This window comes from Strix aluco, chromosome 1 (genome assembly GCF_031877795.1).
Source record: "Strix aluco isolate bStrAlu1 chromosome 1, bStrAlu1.hap1, whole genome shotgun sequence".
NCBI lineage: Eukaryota > Metazoa > Chordata > Aves > Strigiformes > Strigidae > Strix > Strix aluco.
The window spans coordinates 375,669-398,319 of NC_133931.1; the positions used below are offsets into that span (position 1 = coordinate 375,669).

The 22,651-nt window shown below is 68.3% G+C and overlaps 5 protein-coding genes across 7 annotated transcripts in view; 3 read left to right on the top strand and 2 right to left on the bottom strand.

The window, feature by feature from the left end:
- PARP10 (poly(ADP-ribose) polymerase family member 10) overlaps positions 1 to 4,365 on the bottom strand; it is a 5,379-nt gene extending 1,014 nt beyond the window's left edge. Inside the window, 12 exon segments of the mRNA XM_074845973.1 lie at positions 6 to 36; positions 122 to 334; positions 475 to 840; positions 843 to 974; positions 1,363 to 1,395; positions 1,397 to 1,524; positions 1,527 to 1,710; positions 1,713 to 1,911; positions 2,740 to 2,771; positions 2,773 to 3,081; positions 3,236 to 3,355; positions 4,240 to 4,365. Coding sequence (XP_074702074.1) covers positions 6 to 36; positions 122 to 334; positions 475 to 840; positions 843 to 974; positions 1,363 to 1,395; positions 1,397 to 1,524; positions 1,527 to 1,710; positions 1,713 to 1,911; positions 2,740 to 2,771; positions 2,773 to 3,081; positions 3,236 to 3,355; positions 4,240 to 4,365 — 1,873 coding nt within the window.
- A 1,054-nt stretch (positions 4,366 to 5,419) lies between these two features.
- GRINA (glutamate ionotropic receptor NMDA type subunit associated protein 1) lies at positions 5,420 to 9,858 on the top strand. Of its 2 annotated transcripts, XM_074823756.1 has the most exons (7): positions 5,420 to 5,581; positions 6,012 to 6,068; positions 6,159 to 6,271; positions 6,351 to 6,551; positions 8,574 to 8,702; positions 8,787 to 8,930; positions 9,138 to 9,858. In XM_074823756.1, exons 1-7 carry the CDS (start codon positions 5,560 to 5,562, stop codon positions 9,285 to 9,287), a joined length of 816 nt encoding a protein of 271 aa, XP_074679857.1. In that variant the 5' UTR covers positions 5,420 to 5,559; the 3' UTR covers positions 9,288 to 9,858. The 2 variants fall into 2 exon arrangements, with proteins under 2 accessions (XP_074679857.1, XP_074679948.1); XM_074823847.1 differs by lacking the exon at positions 6,012 to 6,068.
- A 1,327-nt stretch (positions 9,859 to 11,185) lies between these two features.
- On the top strand, positions 11,186 to 12,855 carry SPATC1 (spermatogenesis and centriole associated 1). Its single transcript, XM_074845989.1, has 3 exons — positions 11,186 to 11,282; positions 12,197 to 12,336; positions 12,437 to 12,855. The coding sequence occupies exons 1-3, from the start codon at positions 11,186 to 11,188 to the stop codon at positions 12,758 to 12,760; spliced, it is 561 nt and encodes a 186-aa protein (XP_074702090.1). The 3' UTR covers positions 12,761 to 12,855.
- Positions 12,856 to 13,349: 494 nt separating this feature from the next.
- On the top strand, positions 13,350 to 20,812 carry LOC141923084 (sphingomyelin phosphodiesterase 5-like). 2 transcript variants are annotated; one of them, XM_074823621.1, is made up of 8 exons: positions 13,350 to 13,447; positions 16,074 to 17,023; positions 17,113 to 17,185; positions 18,592 to 18,732; positions 18,813 to 18,902; positions 19,002 to 19,065; positions 20,198 to 20,351; positions 20,432 to 20,812. In XM_074823621.1, the coding sequence occupies exons 2-8, from the start codon at positions 16,163 to 16,165 to the stop codon at positions 20,477 to 20,479; spliced, it is 1,431 nt and encodes a 476-aa protein (XP_074679722.1). In that variant the 5' UTR covers positions 13,350 to 13,447; positions 16,074 to 16,162; the 3' UTR covers positions 20,480 to 20,812. The 2 variants fall into 2 exon arrangements, with proteins under 2 accessions (XP_074679722.1, XP_074679643.1); XM_074823542.1 differs by lacking the exon at positions 13,350 to 13,447 and adding an exon at positions 13,674 to 14,254.
- A 1,713-nt stretch (positions 20,813 to 22,525) lies between these two features.
- The window catches only part of OPLAH (5-oxoprolinase, ATP-hydrolysing), a 15,576-nt gene continuing 15,450 nt past the window's right edge, over positions 22,526 to 22,651 (bottom strand). Inside the window, exon 23 of the mRNA XM_074846002.1 lies at positions 22,526 to 22,639. Coding sequence (XP_074702103.1) covers positions 22,526 to 22,639 — 114 coding nt within the window. The remainder of the gene's footprint in view (positions 22,640 to 22,651) is intronic.

Genomic DNA, 22,651 nt, shown 5'->3' on the forward strand with positions numbered 1-22,651 from the left:
TCGGCAGCTCGGGGGCAGCAGCTCCACCAGCTCTGGCTGCGGGACAGAGGGGCCCCGTGGCAGGGACCGGCACGACAGCCCCGGTGTCGGCCCCGCCACCCTCCCCGGTGTCGATGGGTACCTGGGGGTCCGGGGGACTCCAGGCGACGCCGTCCAGGTCGATGACGCACTGGAAGCGGCTCTCCAGCTGCTGGATGAGGCTCTGCCCGTCCTCGTCCCGCAGGAACCGGGCGACGCCGGGGAACCGCAGCGTCACCGCGTGCGGCCTCACGGTGCCCAGGAGGCTCTGCAGGAACTCGCCCGCGGCGCGGCACCGGCCCGTCTCCCCACGCACCTGCCGAGGGTGGTCAGGCACCACTGCACCTGCGGCCCTCCAGAGCCATCACAGGGAAACCCTCGCAGCTCCTCCAGCCCGACCACGAAGCCTGCCTGCACCCCTGCCCGCAGCCCTGCCTGCACCCCTCCGCAGCTCACCCGGAACCCCGCGAGGTCCCCCCCGTCCAGCGGCAGCAGGCAGACCTCGGCGATGCTGCCCAGCAGGTCCCGGTAGTGCCGCTGCAGGTACCGCAGCGCTCCCGGCTCTGCCGGCACCAGCACCTCGTCCTGCACCGACCACGCCGGGGCCGCCGGCTCCTGGGGCTGCCCGTGTGCGGTCGCCTCCTCGCCCCCATCCTCATCCTCATCCTTGTCCTCGTCCTTGTCCTCATCCTCGTCACCCACGGGGCCAGCAGCCGGCCGCTCCCCGGGCACGTGGCCCCCCTGCCTGCGGCCCTGCCGGCTCCCTGCCCGTGCCTGGGCTGGCCGCTTGCTGGCTCTGGCAGAGCCGCGGGGTCCGTCGGGGGGGTCTCACCCAAGTTGGGGGCCGCGTCCCCCCCCAGCCCCTCCAGGAAGGGCCAGTGGGGGGCCAGCGCCAGCGCCACGTCCTGCAGCCGGTGCGGCCTCTGCAGCACCCGCTGGGCCACTGCGGGGGGAGACTGCGGGCAGGCAGCGGGAACAGCACGGCCCCCTGGGGCACCCGCTCCAAGGCTTGGGGGGGCCCCCAAGTTTTTTCCCATTTCCCCCCCATTTTTCCCCCCATTTTTCCCCCACTTCCCCCCTTTTTCCCTTTTTCCCCCATTTTTCCCTATTTATTCCTCCATTTTTCCCCATTACCCCCCATTTTCCCCCATTTTTTTCCCTTTTCCCCATTTATTCCTCCATTTCCCCCCCACTTCCCCCCCATTTCCCCCCCCATTCCCCCCCATTTTTCTCCCCATTTTTTCCCATTTCCCCCCCCATTTTCCCCCCCCCCATTTTCCCCCCATTTTTCCCCATTTCCCTCCCCCCCCATTCCCCCCCCGTTTCCCCCCACTCACCTTCCACCTCCTGGAAGGTGACGACGGCCGCGCTCCCCCCCCGCCAGCAGGCGCACCCCCCGCACGCTGCCGCCGCCGCTGCGCCAGTTCTCAAAGTAAAGCTCCAGCAGGTCGGGGCTCAGCGCCGCCCCCCCCCGCACCAGCACCTGGGGGGTCTGCGGCACTCTGCAGCAGCACCAGCCCCCCCCGGCTGCGCTCGACGCTCCACTGCCTCCAGCTCTGCGGGACCAGGCCGCGGGTGACGCGGGGGGGTTGGGGACACCCCCCCCCCCCCCCCGCGGTGACCCCAGCGCTCCCGCACCCACCGTGGGGGGGCGATGGGGTCCCGCAGGCGCAGCAGCCCCCACCCCGGCGCGGGGCCCCGGCACAGCCCGAAGGAGCCGCGTGGGGGCGGCCCAGCAGCGTCTCCACCTGTGGCTCCAGCAGCTCCGGGGGGGTCTCCGGGGGGGAGACCCCGCAGCAGCAGGTGGGTGGAGGTCCCAGGGGGGCGCAGGGTGCACCCCCAGATCGGACCCCCCCAGTTGGTGGCTGCTGCGGGCCAGGACGTTCTGGGCATCTTGAATGGGGGGGGACAACATGGGTGTCACCGGGGGGGGGAGGGGGCAGCACCTGAGCACACCCAGCACCCCCACCCACCAGTGTGGGGGGAGGTGCCCCCACACCCCATCCCACTGCTCCCAGTGGGACTGGGAACCCCCACACCCCCATCCCAGTGTTCCTAGTGGGACTAGGACCCCCCCCCACCTCATCCCCAGTGCTCCCAGTTGGGACCGAGACCCCCCCCACACCCCATTCCCACTGCTCCCAGTGGGACTAGGACCCCCCCACACCTCATCCCAGTGCTCCCAGTTGGGACTGGGAACCCCCACACCCCATCCCAGTGCTCTCAGTGGGACTAGGACCCCCCCCACACCTCATCCCAGTGCTCCCAGTTGGGGACCGAGACCCCCCCCACCCCATCCCAGTGCTCCCAGTTGGGACTGGGAACCCCCACACCCCCATCCCAGTGCTCCCAGTGGGACTAGGACCCCCCCCCACACCTCATCCCAGTGCTCCCAGTTGGGACCGAGACCCCCCCACACCCCATCCCAGTGCTCCCAGTTGGGACTGGGAACCCCCACACCCCATCCCAGTGCTCCCAGTTGGGGATTGGGAACACCCACACCCCATCCCAGTGCTCCCAGTTGGGACCGAGACCCCCCCACACCCCATCCCACTGCTCCCAGTGGGACTAGGACCCCCCCCGCCCCCATCCTAGTGCTCTCAGTTGGGACCGGAACCCCCCCCGCCCCCATCCCAGTGCTCCCAGTTGGGACCGGAACCCCCCCGCCCCCATCCCAGTGCTCCCAGTTAGGACCGGGACCCCCCGCCCCCCCCCGCTCACCCTGGGGGCTCTCGAAGGTGAGGAAGAGGAGGGGGCCCCAGGCGCTGGCAGCTCCGCACCGGGCCCCCCCCCGAGCGCCGCCGGCTCTCGAAGTAGAGAACCACGAGCTCCTCCTCCGCGCCGGGGGGGACCCCCCGCACCTCCAGCACCCCCCGCTCCGCCATGGGGGGACCCGGGACACCCCGCGTCGGTGTGTGACCCCCCCCGGCACCGGGGGACTCTCCGTGCCCCCACACCCTCCCCCAGGGCACGACCCCCCCCCCCCCCCCCCCCCGCCCCGGCTGCCGCTCGGCTCCGCCCCGGCGGAAAAACGAAACCGAAACGGCCCGGGGGGGGCGGGGCCTGGGGGGGGACACGGAAGCGGCCCCACGTGTGACGGGGGTAACGGGGGGGGGGGGGGGGGGGGGAACCGGGGGAAGGAACGGGGGGGGTAAGCGGGGGGGTAACCGGGGGGGGAACCGGGGGAAGGAACGGGGGGGGAAACCGGGGGGGAAACCGGGGGGGAAAACGGAGGGGGAACGGGGTGGAAACCGGAGTGGGAACCGGGGGTGGAACCGGGGGGGGGGGAACCGGGGGAAGGAACGGGGGAGAGAACCGGGGGGGGAACCGGGGGAAACTGGGTGGGGAACCGGGGGGGAAACCGGGGCGAACCCCCGTTCCCCAACGTCGGGGGGGCGGCAGGGACAGGCCGCCGCCACACGGGGGCGCTCTGCCTCGGGGCCCCGCCCCTCCCGCCAGGCCCCGCCCCTCCCGGAACAGAGCACACCCTCTGCCCCGCCCCTCCCACCGGGCCACGCCCCCCCGGGCAAAGCCCCGCCCCGTCGAGACGGCAGGACGCGGCCCCGCCCCTCCCTCAGGCGCTGCCCAATAAGGGGCGGGGCGGGGCCATCAGCCCCGCCCCTTGGCCGTCAGCCCCGCCCCCAGCGCCGCGGAGCGGACCCAGCGCTGCCGCACGGCCCGGCCCGGTGAGCGGGGGGTCGGGGGGGTGGGGGTTCGGTGCACCGGGCACTGGGGCGGGGGGTTCTGCGGTGTGACGGGGGGGGGCACAGACCCCCCCAGCGCCGCCCCCGAGCGCGGTTGCCCCCCCCTGCTCCCCGCTCCGCGCTGCCGCATTCCGCTGCGGGGGGGTGGGGGGGTGGCGGGCGGTGCCGTCCCCCTCGGGACCCCGCTCCCGTGGGCAACGGGGGGGCCCCGCAGGACCCGTAGAACCAACCCCCCCTTTCCCAAACCGCCCCCCCCCCGCCGTTGAGGCGGATTAGGCCGTAAATAGGCCGCGCTGGGGGCAAAGCCGCTTATCGGGGCTCCCGGGAAAAACCGGCGGGGGGGGGGGGGTCACGGGGACGGGGGGGGGACACACACGACAGGCCATCACCCCCCCCGCACCCCCCTGCTGCGTGCAGCTGCGCACCCCCGTGCTTCTTGCCCCCCCCCCGCACCCCGTGACCCCCTTGTCCCCCCGTACCCCATCCTCCCCCCCGTGCAGGGGGTGCCCCCCGTTACCGTCCCGGGGTCCCCCATCCGCTGCCCACAACGGAGGGGGTCCATGGGGGGGTGTCTCGGTGGGTAGCCCCTTACCGGGTCGGGGGGGTGCCGCAAGGCCGCCCCCCCCCCCCCCCCCCGCGCCATAATGGCACCGGGCCGGGCTCTCCCGCGTCCGTCGGGGCTTCGTCAGCGGCGGGCCTCGTCCCCGGTGACACCGGCGCTGGGCCGCGGCCCCGGGTCGTTACCGCAGCCGGAGCCGCCATGGCGGCCCCCGGGCGCGCCGCGGAGGATCGGCCCGGGGAGGCGGCGGAGGTCGCGGTGCCGGTGCCGCCGGGGCCGGGTGTGGCTGGAGGCCGGTGCGGGCCGTTGCCCGAGGCCGCCCCCGTCCGCCCCGCAGGGCCCGGGCCGGGGCAGCCATGGCGGGAGGGGTGAGGGGGGGTGTCGCCATGGCAACGGCCCTGCCGCGCCGGCCGCCATCTTGTGAGGGAATCGCGGGGCGGGGGAGGGGACGGGGAGGGGACCCCCGCTTTGGGGGTGTACGGGGGGGTCACCCCCCCCACTGTGGGGCACTGACTGGATGGGGAACCCCCCCCTTTGGGGACCACGCTGGGGGGGCACCCCCACATTGCGGGGTAATACCCGGGATGGGGACCCCCCCTTTGGGGGGATGCACTGGGGGGTAGTGACTGGGATTGGGACCCTCCCCCCCCTTTGGGGGATCCACGGGGGGTGCACCCCCCACTGCGACATAACACCTGGGCTGGGGACCCCCATCATTGGGGCTGCGCTGGGGGGAGCACCCCCATGTCAGGGGAATACCCGGATGGGGACCCCCCTCTTTGGGGGCTGCACTGGGGGGGGGGCCCAGGACTGCCTGGGCGTGGGGGAGAGGGGCTGTGGGTGCTGGGGGGGGATGTCTGGGGGGGGGTTAGCTTGTGGGGGTGCTGACTGCTGCTCTGACCCCCCCCCTCTTTTTCCTCCCCGCAGCGCAGAGGCCGCAGCCAGCCCCGGGCGGGGGTGGGGGGGGGACACCCACGCCATGTCCCACGAGAAGAGTTTCCTGGTGACGGGTGACGGGGGCTTCCCGGGGCAGCAGCCCGACGGCCCCCCCGGCCTACGCGCAGCCCCCCTACCCCCCCCGCACCCTACCCCCCCCCAGCCCCAATTTGCCCCAGCACCCTACAACCCGCCGGGGCTTCCCCCAGGGGCCGGGGCCGTACCCCCCCCCCGGGGCCGTACCCCCCCCCCAGGGCCGTACCCCCCCGGGCCGTACCCCCCCCCGGGGGCCATACCCCCCAGGGTCCCTATGCGCAGCCGCCCTACGCCCAGCCCCAGCCCATGGTCCCCGGAGACCAAGACTGTGAGTAAAACAGGGTGTGGGGGGGGGGCTTCATCCCGGGGGAGGGAGTCCCCCCCACTGCAACGGGTGCTCTTGGGGAGGGGGGGCCCTGTTTTGGCGTGGGGGGGGGGATGTCCAGCTGGTAGCACAGTTCGGGGTGCCCAAGCAGGGCTGCGGGAACCCCCAGGGTGGGGGGGTCCTGCTTGGGGAGCCCCCAAATAGGAGCTCAACCCCCAGGGTGATGTGGGGGGGCACCCCCGGGGTACCTCTGCCCAGAGGAGGGTGCTGGTTGTTGGCGAGGGGGGGGGCAGTGGGTGTGGAACGCCGTTGCCCAGCCTGGTTTCGGGTTTTGGGGGGGGGCGCAGAGCTCCGCTGCCCCTGGGGGGGCTCCCCCCCCAACACCTTCATCCCCCCCCCCCCCCAATTTCTCCTTTTCCCTCGCTGCCGCCAGCGGGAGCCGGGTCCTTCCCCGGGCCGTGGAGATGGGGCGTCGTGGTCATCCGAGTCGGTGAGCGGCCCGCCCCGGTGCAGGCAGCAACACCCCCCCGCAACCTCCCACATCACCCCTGGGGGGGGTCCCCCATTTTTCTCCCCGCAGCCCCCCTGCACAGCACCTACCACGAGGACGGGCCACCCTCCTACTATGACAACCAGGACTTCCCCACCGTGCACTGGGACGACAAGAGCGTCCGGCAGGCCTTCATCCGCAAGGTGGGACTTTAGGGGGGCCATGGGGCGGGGGGGGTGGGGTTTTGGGGGGTCCCGCCGTGACCTTTTGCCCCCCCCCCAGGTCTTCCTGGTGCTCACCCTGCAGCTGAGCGTCACCTTCGCCTTCGTGGCCGTCTTCACCTTTGTCAAGGGCGTCAAGGGCTTCGTCCAACGCAATGTCTGGACCTACTACGTCTCCTACGCCGTCTTCTTCATCTCCCTCATCGTCCTCAGCTGCTGCGGCGACTTCCGACGCAAACACCCCTGGAATTTGGTGGCTCTGGTGAGCGACGGGGGGGCTCGGTGGCTGCGGGGTCGGCAAAGCCGGGAGCCCCCCGCGAAGGGCTCCCCGGGGTGGGGGAGGGACACAGAGGGGCTGGGGGGGGCCAAGCTGGTGTGAAAATTGCTAATTAAGGATGGTAATTAAACTCGGACAGCAGAGTGGAAAGAGTGGGCGTGTTTTACTAAATAATGTAAGGGAGTAAGAGAGAAACGTGCGGTGAGAAAAGACAGAATAAGGCGCTTAAACAGGAAAATAGAGGATAATGCATTAAATTGTTACTACGAGAGAGAGAAAATAGTGATTAACAATGAAACGTCCCCGTTTTGACCCAGCAAGGGTTTGGAGAGCCCTTCCCGGCCAGCGGGAAGCCCTACGCCACGGGTCTGGCCTTCACCCCAAAACTCCGCCAGGCAGGAGAACTGACACCTTTGTTTTGGGCAGAAATACCTGGTTTCGCTCCCGTTAGACCCCCCCCCCCCCCCCCCCCCCGCGCCTGGCAGGGCCTGAGGGAGGAGCTGAGGGAGCTGCCCCGGTGTCGGTCTGTGAGCGGGGTCACGCGGCGGGTCACGGGGCCGGACGACTCTCCCGGGGGCCTGTTCTCTGCCCCCAACAAGGAGAGAAAAATATATTCAGGATCAACACGTTTTATGATGTTTAAGCTCGGTTCTCCGTTAAGGAGCATGGGTATCTCACTAATGACTGCATGCTAAATTAGTGCGTTAACGACCTTCACCAGGCTGGGGGTGTCTCTGGGTTTGCTTTATTAACAACTCGGAGTTGGGCCAATCCCGCAGCGAGTGGCCAGGACTAACAGAAAGCTGTAGATACATTTTATATATATATATATATATATATTCTGTACATGTGGTTGTACGTAACAACACGCGATACAAAAAGTCTTTGGTGTTTTCCCAGGAACTCTCAGCTCTTAATTCTCCCCCAGTTTCAAAGTCCGTTCTGTCCCACAGTTCCAGCTCGTTCCCGTCGCTCTGTCCCAGCCCTGAGCCGCTGCTCACTGGGGCAGTCTTGGCTCATCACGGTTACAAATCCGCATCGAAATTCACCTTCAGACTTCCCCAAAAGGCTCAGAATGGTCTATTTCACACACACTTCCTCTACCTTTAGCTCCTCATTCCCTCCCTCCCTGAGTTGCTGACCCCAGTTCATCGCTTATTTCTCACCTTTTGTTGTGTCTCCACTTAACACTTGAGATTAATTTGGGTGATTGAGCTGGGCTGGGGCTCAGCCAGCCCCGAGGAGGGGCTGTGCAGGGGACACACGAGCAGCGTCGTGCTGTTCTTAGAGCACCTGTAATTAGTTAAATCTATAAAACAATATTTATTAATTATTCCTGCTACTAATAATATCCTAAGAGAGTTTCCTAAAAGCTCGTTCCTTATTGAACTGTCAGTGTTGTTCCTGGAGCAACTGTGCTCTCGTAATTAAATCTATGAAACAATATTTATTAATCATTTCTCCTATTAATAATACCCTAAAAGAAGTTTCCTAAAAGCTTGTTCCTTATCGAACTGTCAGTGTTGTTCTTAGAGCAACTGTATCCTATTAATTAAACCTGTAAACCATTATCTATTTATTAATTATTCCTGCTATTAATAATAACCTAAAAGAAGTTTTCTAACAGCTTGTTCTTCATTGAACTCTCAGTACTGTTTCTAGAACACCTCTATCCTATTAATTAAACCTATAAACCAATATCTATTAATTATTCCTGCTATTAATAATATCTTAAAGAAGTTTTCTAGAAGCTTGTTCCCTTTACAAGCAGCTCTACTCGGGGCCTGTTGCTCAGGCTCCAATTCTGCCCGTTTTCCCTCGGAAGAGGCGGTTTGTTACGCCGATGCCCTCAGCACCCTGGTTATCAGTTACAAAACCCTCGGGGTTTCTGTGGCTCCCCCTGGCTGAGGTGGTGCCTGTCTGTGCCCCCCCAGCCCCAGGGTGGTGCCTGTCTGTGCCCCCCCCCAGCCCCAGGGCTGAGGTGGTGCCTCTCTGTGCCCCCCCCAGTCCATCCTGACCGTCAGCCTCTCCTACATGGTGGGGATGATCGCCAGCTTCTACAACACCGACGCCGTCATCATGGCTGTCGGCATCACCGTCGTCGTCTGCTTCACCGTCGTCATCTTCTCCCTCCAGGTCAGTGCCGGGGTGGGCCGGGGGGGCTCTGAATTGGGTGTACACCCCCCCCAAATCTCACCCCCCCCCCCGACTTACCCACAGACCAAGTACGACTTCACCTCCTGCCGCGGCGTCCTCATCGTCTGCCTCGTCGTCCTCGTCGTCTTCTCCATCCTCTGCATCTTCATCCGCAACCGCATCATGGACATCGTCTACGCCTCGCTGGGGGCCCTGCTCTTCACCTGCGTAAGTCCCAGGGGGGCCCTGACCCCCCCAAGCCCCTCACTGGGGTTCTTTGAGGGGGGTGAACCCGCTGCTGCATCCCGCCGCAGCTCAAGGTTGCGGCCATGGTGGGTGATGGATTTCCAGGGGTTGGGGTGCTGCTGGGCCCCCCCGCACGGCCCCGTGCCCCCCCCCGCCCCCGTGACCTGTGCATGTCCCCCCCCTCCCCAGTTCCTGGCGGTGGACACGCAGATGATCCTGGGCAACAAGCAGCTGGCGCTCAGCCCCGAGGAGTACATCTTCGCTGCCCTCAACCTCTACACCGACATCATCAACATCTTCCTCTACATCCTGGCCATCATCGGCAGGGCCAAGGAGTAGCGTCCCCCCCCAAAACCGCCGCCGTGGCCCCCCCACCCTCGGTGCACACCCCGGTTTGTGCCCCCCCCCCCCTTTCCCTTCCCCGTAGCCATTTTGTTTGGTGGATCCATCCCCTGCCCCGCCCCCCGCCCTTTGCCCATTTCTTTGACCCCCGGTTGTGGCTGGGGGGGGCTCACCAGCCCTGGGGGGGGGTGGCCTGCAGCGGGAGGGTCCCAGCAGCCGTCCCAGCAGCCCCCTGCCTGCCCCCCCACTGTGAATACAGCCTCCCCACCCCCCCGCCCCCACCGCCTCGTACCAGACTGGAAGCACTTTCTCGCCCCCCCCCCGCGCTGGAACTCGCCCCCTCCGTCCTGCGCCCCCCCCCCAGCCCCCCCCCCGTCGGGCTGCAGGCAGGGCTGAGGGCAGGGGGGGGTCCCTGCGCTGGGCACCGCTCGCTGCTGGGGTGGCCCAGGGCCCGAGCTGCCGTCCCTGCCTGTCCCTGCCCGTCCCTGCTGGGAGCCCCCCCCTCCTTCCACGCGAGTTCTCGCCCCGTCCTGTGGCTCCCGCTGTTAATAAACCTCCATCTAGTTCATCCCCGATGCCTCCCGCTCTCCTTCCCGCGGCCAGTAGCCACCCCTGGGCCTGAGGTTGCCCCTGCTGTGGCCGGGGGCGGGGGGGGGGGGAGGCTGTTGGTGGCCCTGGCTGCGCCCCCCCAGCTGTGTGCAGGCTCGAGGGGCTGAGAGTTGTGCCCAGCTGGCCACTGTGTTGGTGGCTACTGGCTGGCCATGGGGCTGGGGGTGGGGGGGCTCTGGCTACCGGGGGGGCTGGCAGTGAGCCAGGGGAGCAGATGGAGCCGCTGAGGGTCTCCGTGGGCACAAGGGGCTTGGGGGGGTCACCCCAAATACATCAGGAAAGGGGGTGCAGCCCCTTCCCCTCACCCCGCTGCCTGTTGTGATGTCATGGTGACAGGGGGGGTGTATCCCTCTGTGACATCGCCCTGGAACCAGCCCACACCCGGCAGCCCGTGTGTCCCCCCCGGTGATCCTGGTGCCAGTAGTGCCATGGAGCCGGTGGCTGGTGGCCACCACTGGCCGCTGCGAGGCTTTGGTGCCGTGGAGCCGGTGGCCGGTGGCCACTACTGGCCGCTGCCCCGTGCGGGGCTCTCTGTTTTCGCCTGCCACGACCAACTGCGCCGTGAGATCCAGGCGCTGTTGGCTGAGAACGAGGAGCTGGCGCGAGCCGTGGGGCAACTCCGGGACCGCCGGCACCGCCTGGGCCACCAGCCTGAGGTGGCCACTGGCTCGGCACCCCCCATCCTCCCTGCCCCACGCGATGGCAGACGCTTCGCCTTCCCCAGCCCAGGGCGGGCCACGGGTGGGCCCGTGGGGCAGGATTGGGGGGCGACACCCCTGGAGCAGAGCGGGAGCTTCCGGGCGCCCCCCTGGGAGGCGGAGGGGGGACGGCTGGACCGGGCGAGCGCCGGGCCCGGGGGGTCGCCCCGGCTGGGCGGCACCGACCACAACAGCGGCATCAGCAGCGGCATCATGTCCCCTGCGGCCGGGAACAGAAGTACGTGGGGGGGGGACAGGGGGGACCCCACAGCTCGGGGGGGGAGGAGGGGGGTGGCTTGAGTCCTACCCTACCCTGGTCCCGTCCCATAATATCCCATCCCATCCCCATCCCAAACCATCCCATAATACCCCTCCCCTCCCCCCGCCTCCCGTTACCGTGGCCGGGGGGGTTGGGGTGCAGGGGGGGGGGGGGTCCCCTTCCCCTCCCCCACCCCGGGGGTCTCTGACGTCTCTCCCCTCCCCCAGCGCTCCCGGCCGCTGCCCAGAGCAGCCCCGTGCTCCTCCCCCCGCGCTGCTCCTGCCCCCTCCCGCCCCCCCACGGCCCCCCCGAGCCGCCGCCGCCCCCCCATGACATCTCCGCGCTGGGGCCCCCCCCCGGGGCCCCCCCCGCCGCCACCGGCCCCCTGCGACACCGAGCGGCCCTGTCCCCGCCGGGACCCCCCAGGTGAGAGAGGGACGGGGGTGGGGGGTGGAGGGGGGGGGGGGGGGGGGGCACCCCGAGACCCCGGGGCGGGGACACCGTTAGGCTCAGCTCAGGCAAAGCTGACACGGGGGGTTCTGCCCCAAAGCCGGAACGCGGGTTTTCTGCCCCCAAAGCCCGCGCACTGGCTTTTCCCTTCCGCAAAGCCATCACGGGGGTTTTTCTCCCCCCAAAGCCAGCACGCTGGCTTTTCTGCCCCCCCAAACCGGCACAGGGCGTTTTCTGCCCTGTAAAGCTGGGACACCAGTTTTTTGTGCCCCACAAATCTGGCACGTGGGTTTTTCTCTCCCCCGAAGCCAGCACACAGGATTTTCTGCTCCACAAAACTGGCACACCGGCTTTACTGCCCCGCAAGGCCAGCACGCCGGCTTTTCTCTCCTGCAAAGTTGCCATATGGGTTTTTTTCTCCCACAAAGCCGGCACACTGGCTTTTCTCTCCTGCAAAGCTGGCATGCTGGCTTTTCTGCCCCACAAACCTGGCATGTTGGCTTTTCTGCCCTGCAAAGCTGGCACGCAGGTTTTTCTCTCCCTCAAGGCCAGCACGCCGGCTTTTCCGCCCTGTCCAACCCGCGCGCCAGCACTGCTGCCCGGCAAAGCCGGCGCGCGGGTTCTTCCGTCCTGCAAAACCACTGTGCTGGGCCTGGCCTGGCCCTGGTGTGGGGGGGTGTGGGGGGAGGTCGGGGGGTACAGGGGGAGGTTGGGGGTCACAGGAGGAGGTTGGGGGGGCACAAGGGGAGGTCGGGGGGGTACGGGGGGAGGTTGAGGGTCACGGGGGGAGGTTGGGGGGGTACAAGGGGAGGTCGGGGGGGTACAGGGGGAGGTTGAGGGACATGGGTGGGTGGTCGCCGGGGTGGCAGCGCGCTGTCGGTGCCCCGCAGCCGCCCAGCAGCCGCCATGGGAGCAGCTGGTGGGGGAAGTCGCCTTCCAGCTCGAGCGCCGCATCCTCACCCACGTCTTCCCCGAGCGCGCCCACTTCTACGGCTTCACCGTCGCCAACATCCCGCAGAAGATCATGGAGGTAGGGCCAGGGAACCGGGCACAGGGCCGGGGGGCACCCAGCAGTGCCGGGGGGCACCCAGCGGGGCCGGTGACAGACCCTGCACCGTCTCTGCCCGCAGACAGCCCTGGGCGCGGCGGCGGGGAGCTTCGACGAGCAGCGCTGCCTGGCCACAGCCCAGCGCTACGTCGCCTTGATGGGGCGTCTGCGGGCGCTGGGCTACAGCCCCACGGTGCACCCGGCCTTCGCTGAGTCCCTCGTCAACGCCTTCGGTGTCCTGCCGGCGCTGGCGGCCCGCGAGGCCTGTGCCCGCCACGGCCCGGCCGTCCTGCGCCGTGCGCTGATGGAGACGGTGCCGCCGGCGGCACTGCCGGACGCCGTGGTGCTGCTCGAGTGCCTGGAGGAGCTGGCGCGGCAGGACGGGCAGCCCCTCTTCCTCCTCTGAGCCCTTGGGCCACCGGCACCGCCACCAGGCCCATGCCGGCCCCGGGCCACCAGCCGGAGCCCCACATGGTGCAATAAAGCTGCTCCAGCGCCGTCGCCCTCGTCTGTGGTGGCAGCTCCGGTGGGAACTGCGGGGGCACCCCCAGTGCCACTGTCACTGCTCTGCCCCTGCTCGGGGACACCCCTGTGATGGGCAGCAGGGCCGGGGTGCAGGCAGCAATGTTGGGGTGTGGGTGGTAATGTTGGGGTGCAGGCAGCAACACTGGGGTGCAGGGAGCAATGCCAGGGTGTAGGTGTCCATGTTGGGGTGCAGGCAGCAATGTTGGGGTGTGGGTGGCAATGCCAGGGCGCAGGCAGCAACACTGGGGTGAAGGCAGCAGTGCTGGGGTGCAGGTATCAATGCCAGGGCACAGACAGCAACACTGGGGTGCAGGGAGCAGTGCCGGGGTGCAGGCAGCAGCGCAGCAGGGCGAGCAGGGCTGCAGGCAGCAGTGCAGGCAGCGGTGCAGGCAGCTGCGCCAGGGTGGAGGAGGTCGCGCCATGGTCACGGTCCTTTTCCTTTCGGTTGTGGCTGGGGGCAGCCGGTCGGATGCGGAAGCCGGAGTCGGAAATCGGTGCCTGGGGACGCCCCCGGTGCCGCGGCGGGGGGGTCCCAAAGCGGGGGACACGCTGCCGGTGACACAGCCAGGTCAGGGCCTCGCCGGGGGTCTCATCGCTGGGGGGTGCCAGCGGTGGGGACGGGCGCTTGGGGACCGGGGGCCCAGGCTGGGGGGGTGCAGGGAGGGGTGTCCCCATTTGCCTGTTGACTGCCTGTGGCAGGAAGGGGAAGTGGGGGGAAGGAAAAGGGGGGGAAGCCCCCCCCATTCCTGCCGGCGTCTGCCCCAACTGCGGTGCCGTGGCCTGGCAGCGCCGTGGCGGGTCCAAACCTGGCGGCTCAGCCCCGAGGCACCGGTGGCTGCGACCCCTCCCAGGAGCTTCCTCGCTCGACCTTCCCCTCCTCATCCTCGCCAGCAGCTGCCCGCCCCGTTCGGCAGGGCCCCGGCGCGCCTGCGGGCCGTGGCAGCCAAAGGGTTACAGCCCTGGGAAACCCGTCGTGGGTGTTCACCGGGCAAGGTGCAGCGCGGTGGCCGCCGGCTCCCCTGCCCGCCGCTGCCTGACCCCTGCCTGCGCCCTGCCTGGCGCGCGGCACGCGGCGGCGACACGGAGGTGGGAACCGCGGGCTGCCGGGTTTGGTGGTGGTGGGTGGCGTTTGCCACGCACCCACGGCAGGAATGCGGGCGGCCGGCCGGCACGGGGCGGGTGGCAACCGGGCACGGCCGAGGCCGCGGCTAATTAGAGCCCGGTCTGGCCCGGTGGCGGCGAGCGGATGTTTGTGACCTGTTGAGCTGCCGGCGCTGCCGAGCCCGCACATTGGCCCCCGGCGGAGGCGGCCACGAGCTGGCGGAGCTGCTGGCCCCGCCGGAGGTGTCGGTGCTGTCAGCGATGGCCCCCGGAGGTGAGCGGGGGGCACCCGGGGACGTGGCACAGGTGGCGGTGGCGGGACGGGCAGGAACCAGCACAGGCAGGAACTGGTGCGGGCAGGGAGCCAGCGCGGGCAGGGAGCCGGCACGGGTGGGGCGGCTCGGGGACTACTTGGCCCTCGGGGAAGGGAGCCGCGCCGGCAACACCGGGGCACGGTGCCGCTTGCCCCCCGGCCACCAAAAGCCGCCCCTGGCTGCCGCAGCTGCTGGAGCCGGGCACATGCAGCCCTCGAGGCCCGGTGGGCCGGGGCAGAGCTGCCGGTGCCACTGGGCAATGCGGCTGCCTGACCGGGCCGGCAGCTGCCTGCACCGACCCCCTCCAGGGGAGGACAGGGGGGTGCGGGGACCCCGGCATGGCCCCAGTGACACCACGTGGGCGGTGCCACTCCCCGCCGCCCCGCGCACTCACACTCCCGTGATGGCAAATGACCTGCCCGTGGGAGTCAGGGACGCCGGCGTGGCCGGCAAGTGCCGGGGCCTGGCCCGAGTCCCTCCCTGGAGCCGCACGTGCCACCGCGGCCGCCCACGGCGCCGAGTCCTGGGGTGGGGGGATCCCCCTGTTCCTGCCCCCCCCCGGCAGTGGCCCCTCGTGCCGGCGCCTCGGGGTGGGACGGAGCCAGGGCAGCCGCGGGCGGGAGCTCCGGGCCAGTGGGCAAGTGTGGGGCAGCCCCACGGCTGGGGGGAGCTCGGGCCCCCAAGCCAAGGGCAGTGCAGGCCCCACAGCGGCCAGACAGCCCAGTGACCCCAGTGACCCCAGCAGCCCCACTGTCCCCAGTGACTGCAACGACCCCAGTGACCCCACTGTCCCCAGTGACCCCAGTGTCCCCAGTGACTGCAGCGACCCCCATGACCCCAGTGACCCCAGCAATCTCTGCGACCCTACTGACCCCATTGTCCCCACAATGTCCCCAGTGACCCCAGCAATCCCACTGTCCCCAGTGACCTCCATGACCCCAGCATTCCCAGTGACCCCATCAATGTCCATGATCCCACCGACCCCAGTGTCCCCAGTGACCCCAGCGATCCCCATGACTCCAGTGACCCCAGCATCCCCAGTGACCCCACAATGTCCATTACCCCACTGACCCCAGTGTCCTGTGACCCCAGCAACCCCTATGACCCCAGCATCCTCAGCGACCCCAGTGACCCCATCATTCCCAGTGTCCCAGTGCCCCGCACCTTCCCTTGCTGGGAGCAGGTGGTGTCAGGCAGAGTCAGGCAGAGTCAGGCAGAGTCAGGCAGGAGGCGGGCAGGCAGCCGGTGGCGTGGCTGTGGGTCACGGAGGCGCCGGGGAACTCGTTGGGCCAGGCCGGCCAGTCCTGCCCTCGCCAGGGCTCGCCCGGCCGCGGCTCAGTCACGTGCCGCGCCAGTTGGCAGCCCGGCTTGCTGGGGCCAGTGGCCCCTGACCCCCCCGAGCCCAGCGGGCAGGTGAGTGGGCGGCTGCGGGGTGGCACAGGGCAGGGGGGGGTGTGTGTGTGACATCTGGTGCTGTGGCCTCCGGCAGCGCCGGGGCAGAAGCCACCGGGCTCAGTGCAGGCTCTGGGGTGCCCCCACCCCCAGTTTGAGGTGACTTTGGGGGTCCCGGGGGCCTCATGGGGACCCCACAGGGACGTGGGGGAGGCAGCAGCCGCACTCCGGCTGTGGGCCCCCCCCCGCACGCCTGCAGGTGCTGGCAGAGCCCCGGGGATGCGTGGGACGGCCCCGGCCGCGGGAGGTTCCCACGGTGACCACGGTGGCCAGGACGGGGGCTCCCGGCCGCGCTGCCCCCCCGACCCAGCGTCTCTCCTCCCGCAGGTCGTGCCGGCGGCACCGGAGCCTCCGGGCAGGAGTGGGGGGACGTTACAGTCCCCCTCAGCCCCCTGCCCGCGCCCCCGGCCCCCGCCATGCTGCTGCGGGAATCGCCCTTCCCCAACCGGGCACTGGTGGCCCTGGACTACCTGGCCCGGGGGCTACTGGCCCCCAGCTTCTGGGCCACTAACCGCCTCCTCGACCTGCGGCCGACCACGGCAGAGCGGCGCAGCTGGTGCTGCGGTTGTGCCGGGCGGGCGCTGGCCGCGCTGGTTTACGCCGCGACGCTGCTGGTCTCATTGCCCCTGACGCTGCTGGGGCTACTGCTGTGGCTACCGGTGCAGGCAGCGCGGCGGCCCTTTGCCTACCAGTACACGGCGGGCACGGCGCCGGCGGAGCCATGGGACCTGCGGCAGCGCCGCGCCTTCACCTTCCTCAGCGCCAACGTCTGCCTCTTGCCCAGTGGCTTGGCCAAGTTCAGCAACCTGGGCCAGACGCCGCAACGGGCCACCTACATCGCCCAGCAGCTGGCCCCGGCCCCGCCGAGCCCCGCCGGCGCCCTGGTTGAGCCGTGGCACGGCCACGCCGACACCTACGGCGGGACCCTGCACACCCCGCCGGGGCCCCTCGCCAGCGCGGGGCCAGGGCCGGGGCCGGGGCCGGTGCCGGTGCCGGTGGCCTTGGCCGAGCACTTCCCGGCGGACGCCGACTTCGTTTGCCTGCAGGAGGTTTTCGACGCCGGGGCTGCCGCTTGCCTGCGCCGGCGGCTGGGTGGCACCTTCCCCCACGTCCTCTCCGAGGTGGGTGACCGCGGGCTGCGGTGTGGCCGGCTGAAGCTCCTCGACAGCGGGCTACTGCTAGCCAGCCGCTACCCGCTGCTAGCCGCGCAGTTCCACGGCTTCCCCAACGGCGCCCGCGAGGACGCCATGGCTGCCAAGGGGCTACTGGTGGTCCAGGTGAGCTGGGCGCCCCCGCCACTCCCCCACTCCCCACCTGCTGCTAGCGCTGCCGGATTTCCCGGCTGAGGCCACCGTGTCCCCCCCAGGTGCTGCTGGGCTCCGCGCGGGGGCAACGGGTCGTGGGCTACCTGGGCTGCACCCACCTGCAGGCACCCGCAGGTAAAAGGGGGGGTCCGGGTGAAGTTTGGGGGGGTCATGGGGATGCAGTGACACAGAGATGCAGTGGCATGGGGAAATGGTGGCACAGGGACACGGTGGCACAGGGACATGGGGACATGGGGATGTGGTGGCACAGGGACACAGTGGCATGGGGACATGGGGACATGGGGACATGGGGATGTGGTGGCACAGGGATGCAGTGGCATGGGGACACAGTGGCATGGGGCTATGGGGACATGGGGTTGCAGTGACACAGGGACACAGTGGCATGGGGACACGGTGGCACAGGGACACAGTGGCATGGGGACATGGGGACATGGGGATGCAGTGGCATGGGGACATGGTGGCACAGGGACACAGTGGCACGGGGACATGGGGACATGGGGATGCAGTGACACAGAGATGCAGTGGCATGGGGACATGGTGGCACAGGGACATGGTGGTATGGGGACATGGGGATGCAGTGTCACAGGGATGCAATGGCATGGGGACATGGTGGCACAGGGACATGGTGACACGGGGACATGGGGATGCAGTGACACAGGGACACAATGGCATGGGGACATGGGGACATGGGGATGTGGTGGCACAGGGATGCAGTGGCATGGGGACATGGAGATGCAGTGACACAGGGACACAGTGGCATGGGGACATGGTGGCACAGGGACACAGTGGCACGGGGATATGGGGACATGGGGATGTAGTGACACAGAGATGCAGTGGCATGGGCACATGGTGACACAGGGACATGGTGACACGGGGACATGGGGACATGGGGATGCAGTGACACAGACACACAGTGGCATGGGGACATGGTGGCACAGGGACACGATGGCATGGGGACATGGGGACATGGGGATGCAGTGACACAGGGATGCAATGGCATGGGGACATGGTGGCACAGGGACACAGTGGCATGGGGACATGGGGACATGGGGATGTAGTGACACAGAGATGCAGTGGCATGGGCACATGGTGACACAGGGACATGGTGACACGGGGACATGGGGACATGGGGATGCAGTGACACAGACACACAGTGGCATGGGGACATGGTGGCACAGAGACACGGTGGCATGGGGACATGGGGACATGGGGATGCAGTGACACAGGGATGCAATGGCATGGGGACATGGTGGCACAGGGACACAGTGGCATGGGGACATGGGGACATGGGGATGTAGTGACACAGAGATGCAGTGGCATGGGGACATGGTGACACAGGGACATGGTGGCACAGGGACATGGGGACATGGGGATGCAGTGACACAGACACACAGTGGCATGGGGACATGGTGGCACAGAGACACGGTGGCATGGGGATGGGGTGGCACAAGGACATGGTTTGGGGGGTCCCGGCGGTGCTGTGGCGGGCGGTGACGCCGTGTCGCGTGTCCCCGGCGCAGGTGACGCCGCCGTGCGGGACGCGCAGCTGACGCTGGCGCTGCACTGGCTGCAGCTCTTCCAGGAGGCGCAGGAGCAGCGCGGGGACGTGGTGGCCTTCGACGTCCTCTGCGGGGACCTCAACTTCGACAACTGCTCCCGCGGTGGGGACACGGAGAGGGGACGGGGGGGTTTGGGGGGGGTGTCACAGGGGGTTTTGATGTCCCCTCCCCCGTCCCCGCAGGTGACGAGCTGAACCAGCGGCACCGGCTCTTCGAGCTGTACCGGGACCCGTGTCGCCGCGCGCCGGGGCAGGACGAGCCCTGGGCCATAGGTGGGACCTGCCCCCCCCCGCCCCCTCCCGGGGGGTGACACACACAGAGCGGGGGGGACACTGACAGCCTGTCCCTGTGTGTGTGTCCCCCCCCCGCAGGGACCCTCCTCAACTACCTGAAGATCTACGAGGAGCCTGTGTCCACCCCGGAGAAGCTGAGGAGGTGACGGGGGGGGGACACGGGGGGGGCATGGGGGGGACATGATGGGGGACATGAGAGGGGACATGGGGGGGCACATTGGGGGGGGACACGGTGGGGGGACACAGGGGGGCACACGGGGGGGAAAATGGGGGGGGACACGGGAGGGGACACGGGGGGGGACACGAGGGGGGGACACGGGGGGGAACATGGGGGGGGGACAGGCCTGGAGGGTCCACGGGAAAGGCCACCCCGCCTGGAGAGGGGCGATGCTGGTGGTGGGAGTCCCTCCATCCCTGTGCCACTGTGTCCCCATGTCACCACGTCCCCATGTCACTACGTCCCTGTGCCACCCCATCCCTGCGCCACTGCGTCCCCATGTCCCCATGTCCCTGCATCCCCACACCCCTATGTCACCATGTCCCTGTGCCACCATGTCCCTGTGCCACCCCATCCCCGTGCCACTGCATCACCATGTCACCATGTCCCTGTGCCACTGCATCCCCATGTCACTGTGTCCCCATGCCCCCATGTCCCTGTGCCACCATGTCCCTGTGCCACTGCATCCCTGTGCCACCATGTCTCCATGCCACTGTGTCCTCATGCCATGTCCCTGGGCCACTGTGTCTCCATGTTGCCATGTCCTTGTGCTACCACGTCCCCATGTCACTGCATCCCTGTGCCACTATGTCCCTGTGCCACTGTGTCCCCATGCCACTGATTCCCTCTGTCACTGCATACCCATGCCACCATGTCCCTGTGCCACCATGTCTCCACGCCAGTGTCCTCATGCCACCACATCCCTGTGCCACTTCATCCCCATGTCACCATGTCCCCATGCCACTGCATCTCTGTGTCACTGCATCGCCATGTCCCCATGTCCCCATGTCCCCGTGCCACCGTGTCCCTGTGCTACCTTGTCCCCGTGCCACCGTGTCCCCATGCCACCATGTCCTTGTGCCACCCCATGCCTGTGCCACTGTGTCTCTGTGTCACTGAATCCCCATGTCCCTGTGCCACTGTGCCACCATGTCCCTGTGTCACCATGTCCCCGTGCCACTGCATCTGTGTCACTTCATCCCCATGTCCCCACGTCCCTGTGCCACCATGTTCTTGCGCCACCCCATCCCCATGCCACTGTGTCCCCTTCCTGCAGGACCCTCTCCGAGCCGGCGGGGCGGCAGCGGTACTTGGCGGGCCCCATCCTGGCCAGTGGCCAGCCCGACCCGGCGGCCCCCAGCCCGTGGCAGGGCCGGCGCGTGGACTATCTCCTGTTCCGGCCGCCCCGCGGGGCCTGGCCGCTGTGGACGGTGGGTGCCGGCACCGCGGGGACGAGGGGGGGTGTTGTCCTCCCTGTCCCCCCCGCCCTGACAGCCGCTCTCCCCGGCAGGAGGTGGCAGGGGTCACCTTTGTCACCCAGCTGGCCACCCCGCTCTGACCACCTGCCTGTGGCCCTGCGGCTCGACGTGGTCCCCGCGACGCCCTGAGCCCCGGAGCCGCTGGGACACCGGAGCCGGTGCTGGCACAGCCCGGGGGGGGGCACTGCGGGGGGGGGCTGGGACGGACGTCAGGGCCCTGGGTGCCACGGCGGGGCAGCGACCTGGCAGTGACCTCATAGTGACCTGGCAGTGACCTCATAGTGACCTCACAGTGACCTCACAGTGACCTGGCAGTGACCTCACAGTGACCTCACAGTGACCTCAGTGACCTGGCAGGGCTGACACCAGCTGCAGTTTTTAGCAACCAGAGCGAAATAAAGGCCTTGAGAGCAGCGGGTGGTGCTGTGCCGGCACCGGCCCCACGGCGTGTGGGGCTCAGTGGGGCTGGCGGGGGCAGGAGGGGCCCGGCTGGTGCTGCCCCCCCCCGCCCCAAAACCTGGGCTGTCCCACAGGACCCCATGAGCTGCTGCGGTGGGGACACCTGGGGTGTCATGGGGACATCACAGGGATATCATGGGGACATCATGGGGACATCACAGGGACATCATGGGGACGTCACGGGGACATCATGGGGACATCATGGTGCTGTCATGGGACCATCATGGCGCTGTCATGGGGACTTCATGGGGACGATGTGGAGACATCATTGGTATGTCATAGGGACATCACGGGGGTGTCATGGGGCCATCATGGGGCTGTCATGGGGCCATCATGGGGCCATCATGGGGCCATCATGGGGCTGTCATGGGGATACTATGGGGACATCATGGGGCCATCGTGGGGCTGACATGGGCCCATCATGGGGACACCATGGGGACATCACAGGGTGTCACGGGGCCGTCATGGCCACAAGCTGTGGGCACATGGGGCTCCGTGCTGGACTGCGGCCATGGCCCAGCACCGGGACCCCCCTGGCCCCCCAGCCTCATGGGGTGGGGGAGGACAGTGACACCCAGCACTGTCCCCCGCACCCCCATGCAGAGATGATCCCCCAGCCCCATCCTGCAGCCCCCAGACATTTGGGGTGCTGGGGGGGCCCCCAGAGCCCCCCGGGAGCCAGGCCCGGCCCCACACATGCCCTGACCCTGTCCCAGCCCCACGGCAGTCCCCAGACTGAGAGGGGCCCCACTGTGCTGCCTCGACCCCTGAAAGACGGGGGGACCTCAGGATCTGGGTGGTGGGGACCCTGGGGATCACTCCATGGGGACCCTTGGGGACCACTACTTGGGGACCCTTGGGGACTGCCCCATGAGGACACTTTGGGGACCCCGGGGACCTCTCCATGGAGATTCTTGGGGACATCTCCATGAGGACCTTGGGGACGACTCCATGGACATCCTTGGGGACAACTCTGTGGGGACTCTTTGGGGATCACTTCATGGGGACCCTTGGGGACCCTGGGGACTGCCCTGTGGGGACCTTTGGGGATGGCTCCATGGGGACCCTTGGGAACCTCTTCATGGGGACCCTCTTGACGGCTCCTTGGGGACCCTTGGGAACCTCTTCATGGGGACCCTTGGGGGCCCTCTTGATGGCTCCATGGGGACCCTTGGGAACCTCTTCATGGGGATCCTCTTGATGGCTCCTTGGGAACCTCTTCATGGGGACCCTTGGGGACCCTCTTGACGGCTCCTTGGGGACCCTTGGGAACCTCTTCTTGGGGACCCCTGGGGACCCTCTTGATGGCTCCTTGGGGACCCTTGGGAACCTCTTCATGGGGACCCTTGGGGACCCTCTTGATGGCTCCTTGGGAACCTCTTCATGGGGACCCTTGGGGACCCTCTTGACGGCTCCTTGGGGACCCTTGGGAACCTCTTCTTGGGGACCCCCTGGGGACCCTCTTGATGGCTCCTTGGGGACCCTTGGGAACCTCTTCATGGGGACCCTTGGGGACCCTCTTGATGGCTCCTTGGGGACCCTTGGGAACCTCTTCATGGGGACCCTTGGGGACCCTCTTGACGGCTCCTTGGGGACCCTTGGGAACCTCTTCATGGGGACCCTTGGGGACCCTCTTGACGGCTCCATGGGGACCCTTGGGAACCTCTTCATGGGGACCCTCTTGACGGCTCCTTGGGAACCTCTTCATGGGGACCCTTGGGGACCCTCTTGATGGCTCCTTGGGGACCCTTGGGAACCTCTTCTTGGGGAACCTTGGGAACCTCTTCATGGGA

Excerpts from the sequence above, each read along its gene's own strand:
- GRINA (XM_074823756.1), top strand. The coding sequence starts at position 5,560 with ATGGTCCCCGGAGACCAAGACT. Across the intron at positions 5,582-6,011 it reads GGTCCCCGGAGACCAAGACT|CGGGAGCCGGGTCCTTCCCC; the intron begins GTGAGTAAAACA and ends CGCTGCCGCCAG. Across the intron at positions 8,703-8,786 it reads TCGTCATCTTCTCCCTCCAG|ACCAAGTACGACTTCACCTC; the intron begins GTCAGTGCCGGG and ends ACTTACCCACAG.
- SPATC1 (XM_074845989.1), top strand. The coding sequence starts at position 11,186 with ATGACATCTCCGCGCTGGGGCCCCCCCCCGGGGCCCCCCCCGCCGCCA. Across the intron at positions 11,283-12,196 it reads TCCCCGCCGGGACCCCCCAG|CCGCCCAGCAGCCGCCATGG; the intron begins GTGAGAGAGGGA and ends GGTGCCCCGCAG. Across the intron at positions 12,337-12,436 it reads TCCCGCAGAAGATCATGGAG|ACAGCCCTGGGCGCGGCGGC; the intron begins GTAGGGCCAGGG and ends CTCTGCCCGCAG.
- LOC141923084 (XM_074823542.1), top strand. Across the intron at positions 17,186-18,591 it reads CCACCTGCAGGCACCCGCAG|GTGACGCCGCCGTGCGGGAC; the intron begins GTAAAAGGGGGG and ends TCCCCGGCGCAG. Across the intron at positions 20,352-20,431 it reads GGGCCTGGCCGCTGTGGACG|GAGGTGGCAGGGGTCACCTT; the intron begins GTGGGTGCCGGC and ends TCTCCCCGGCAG.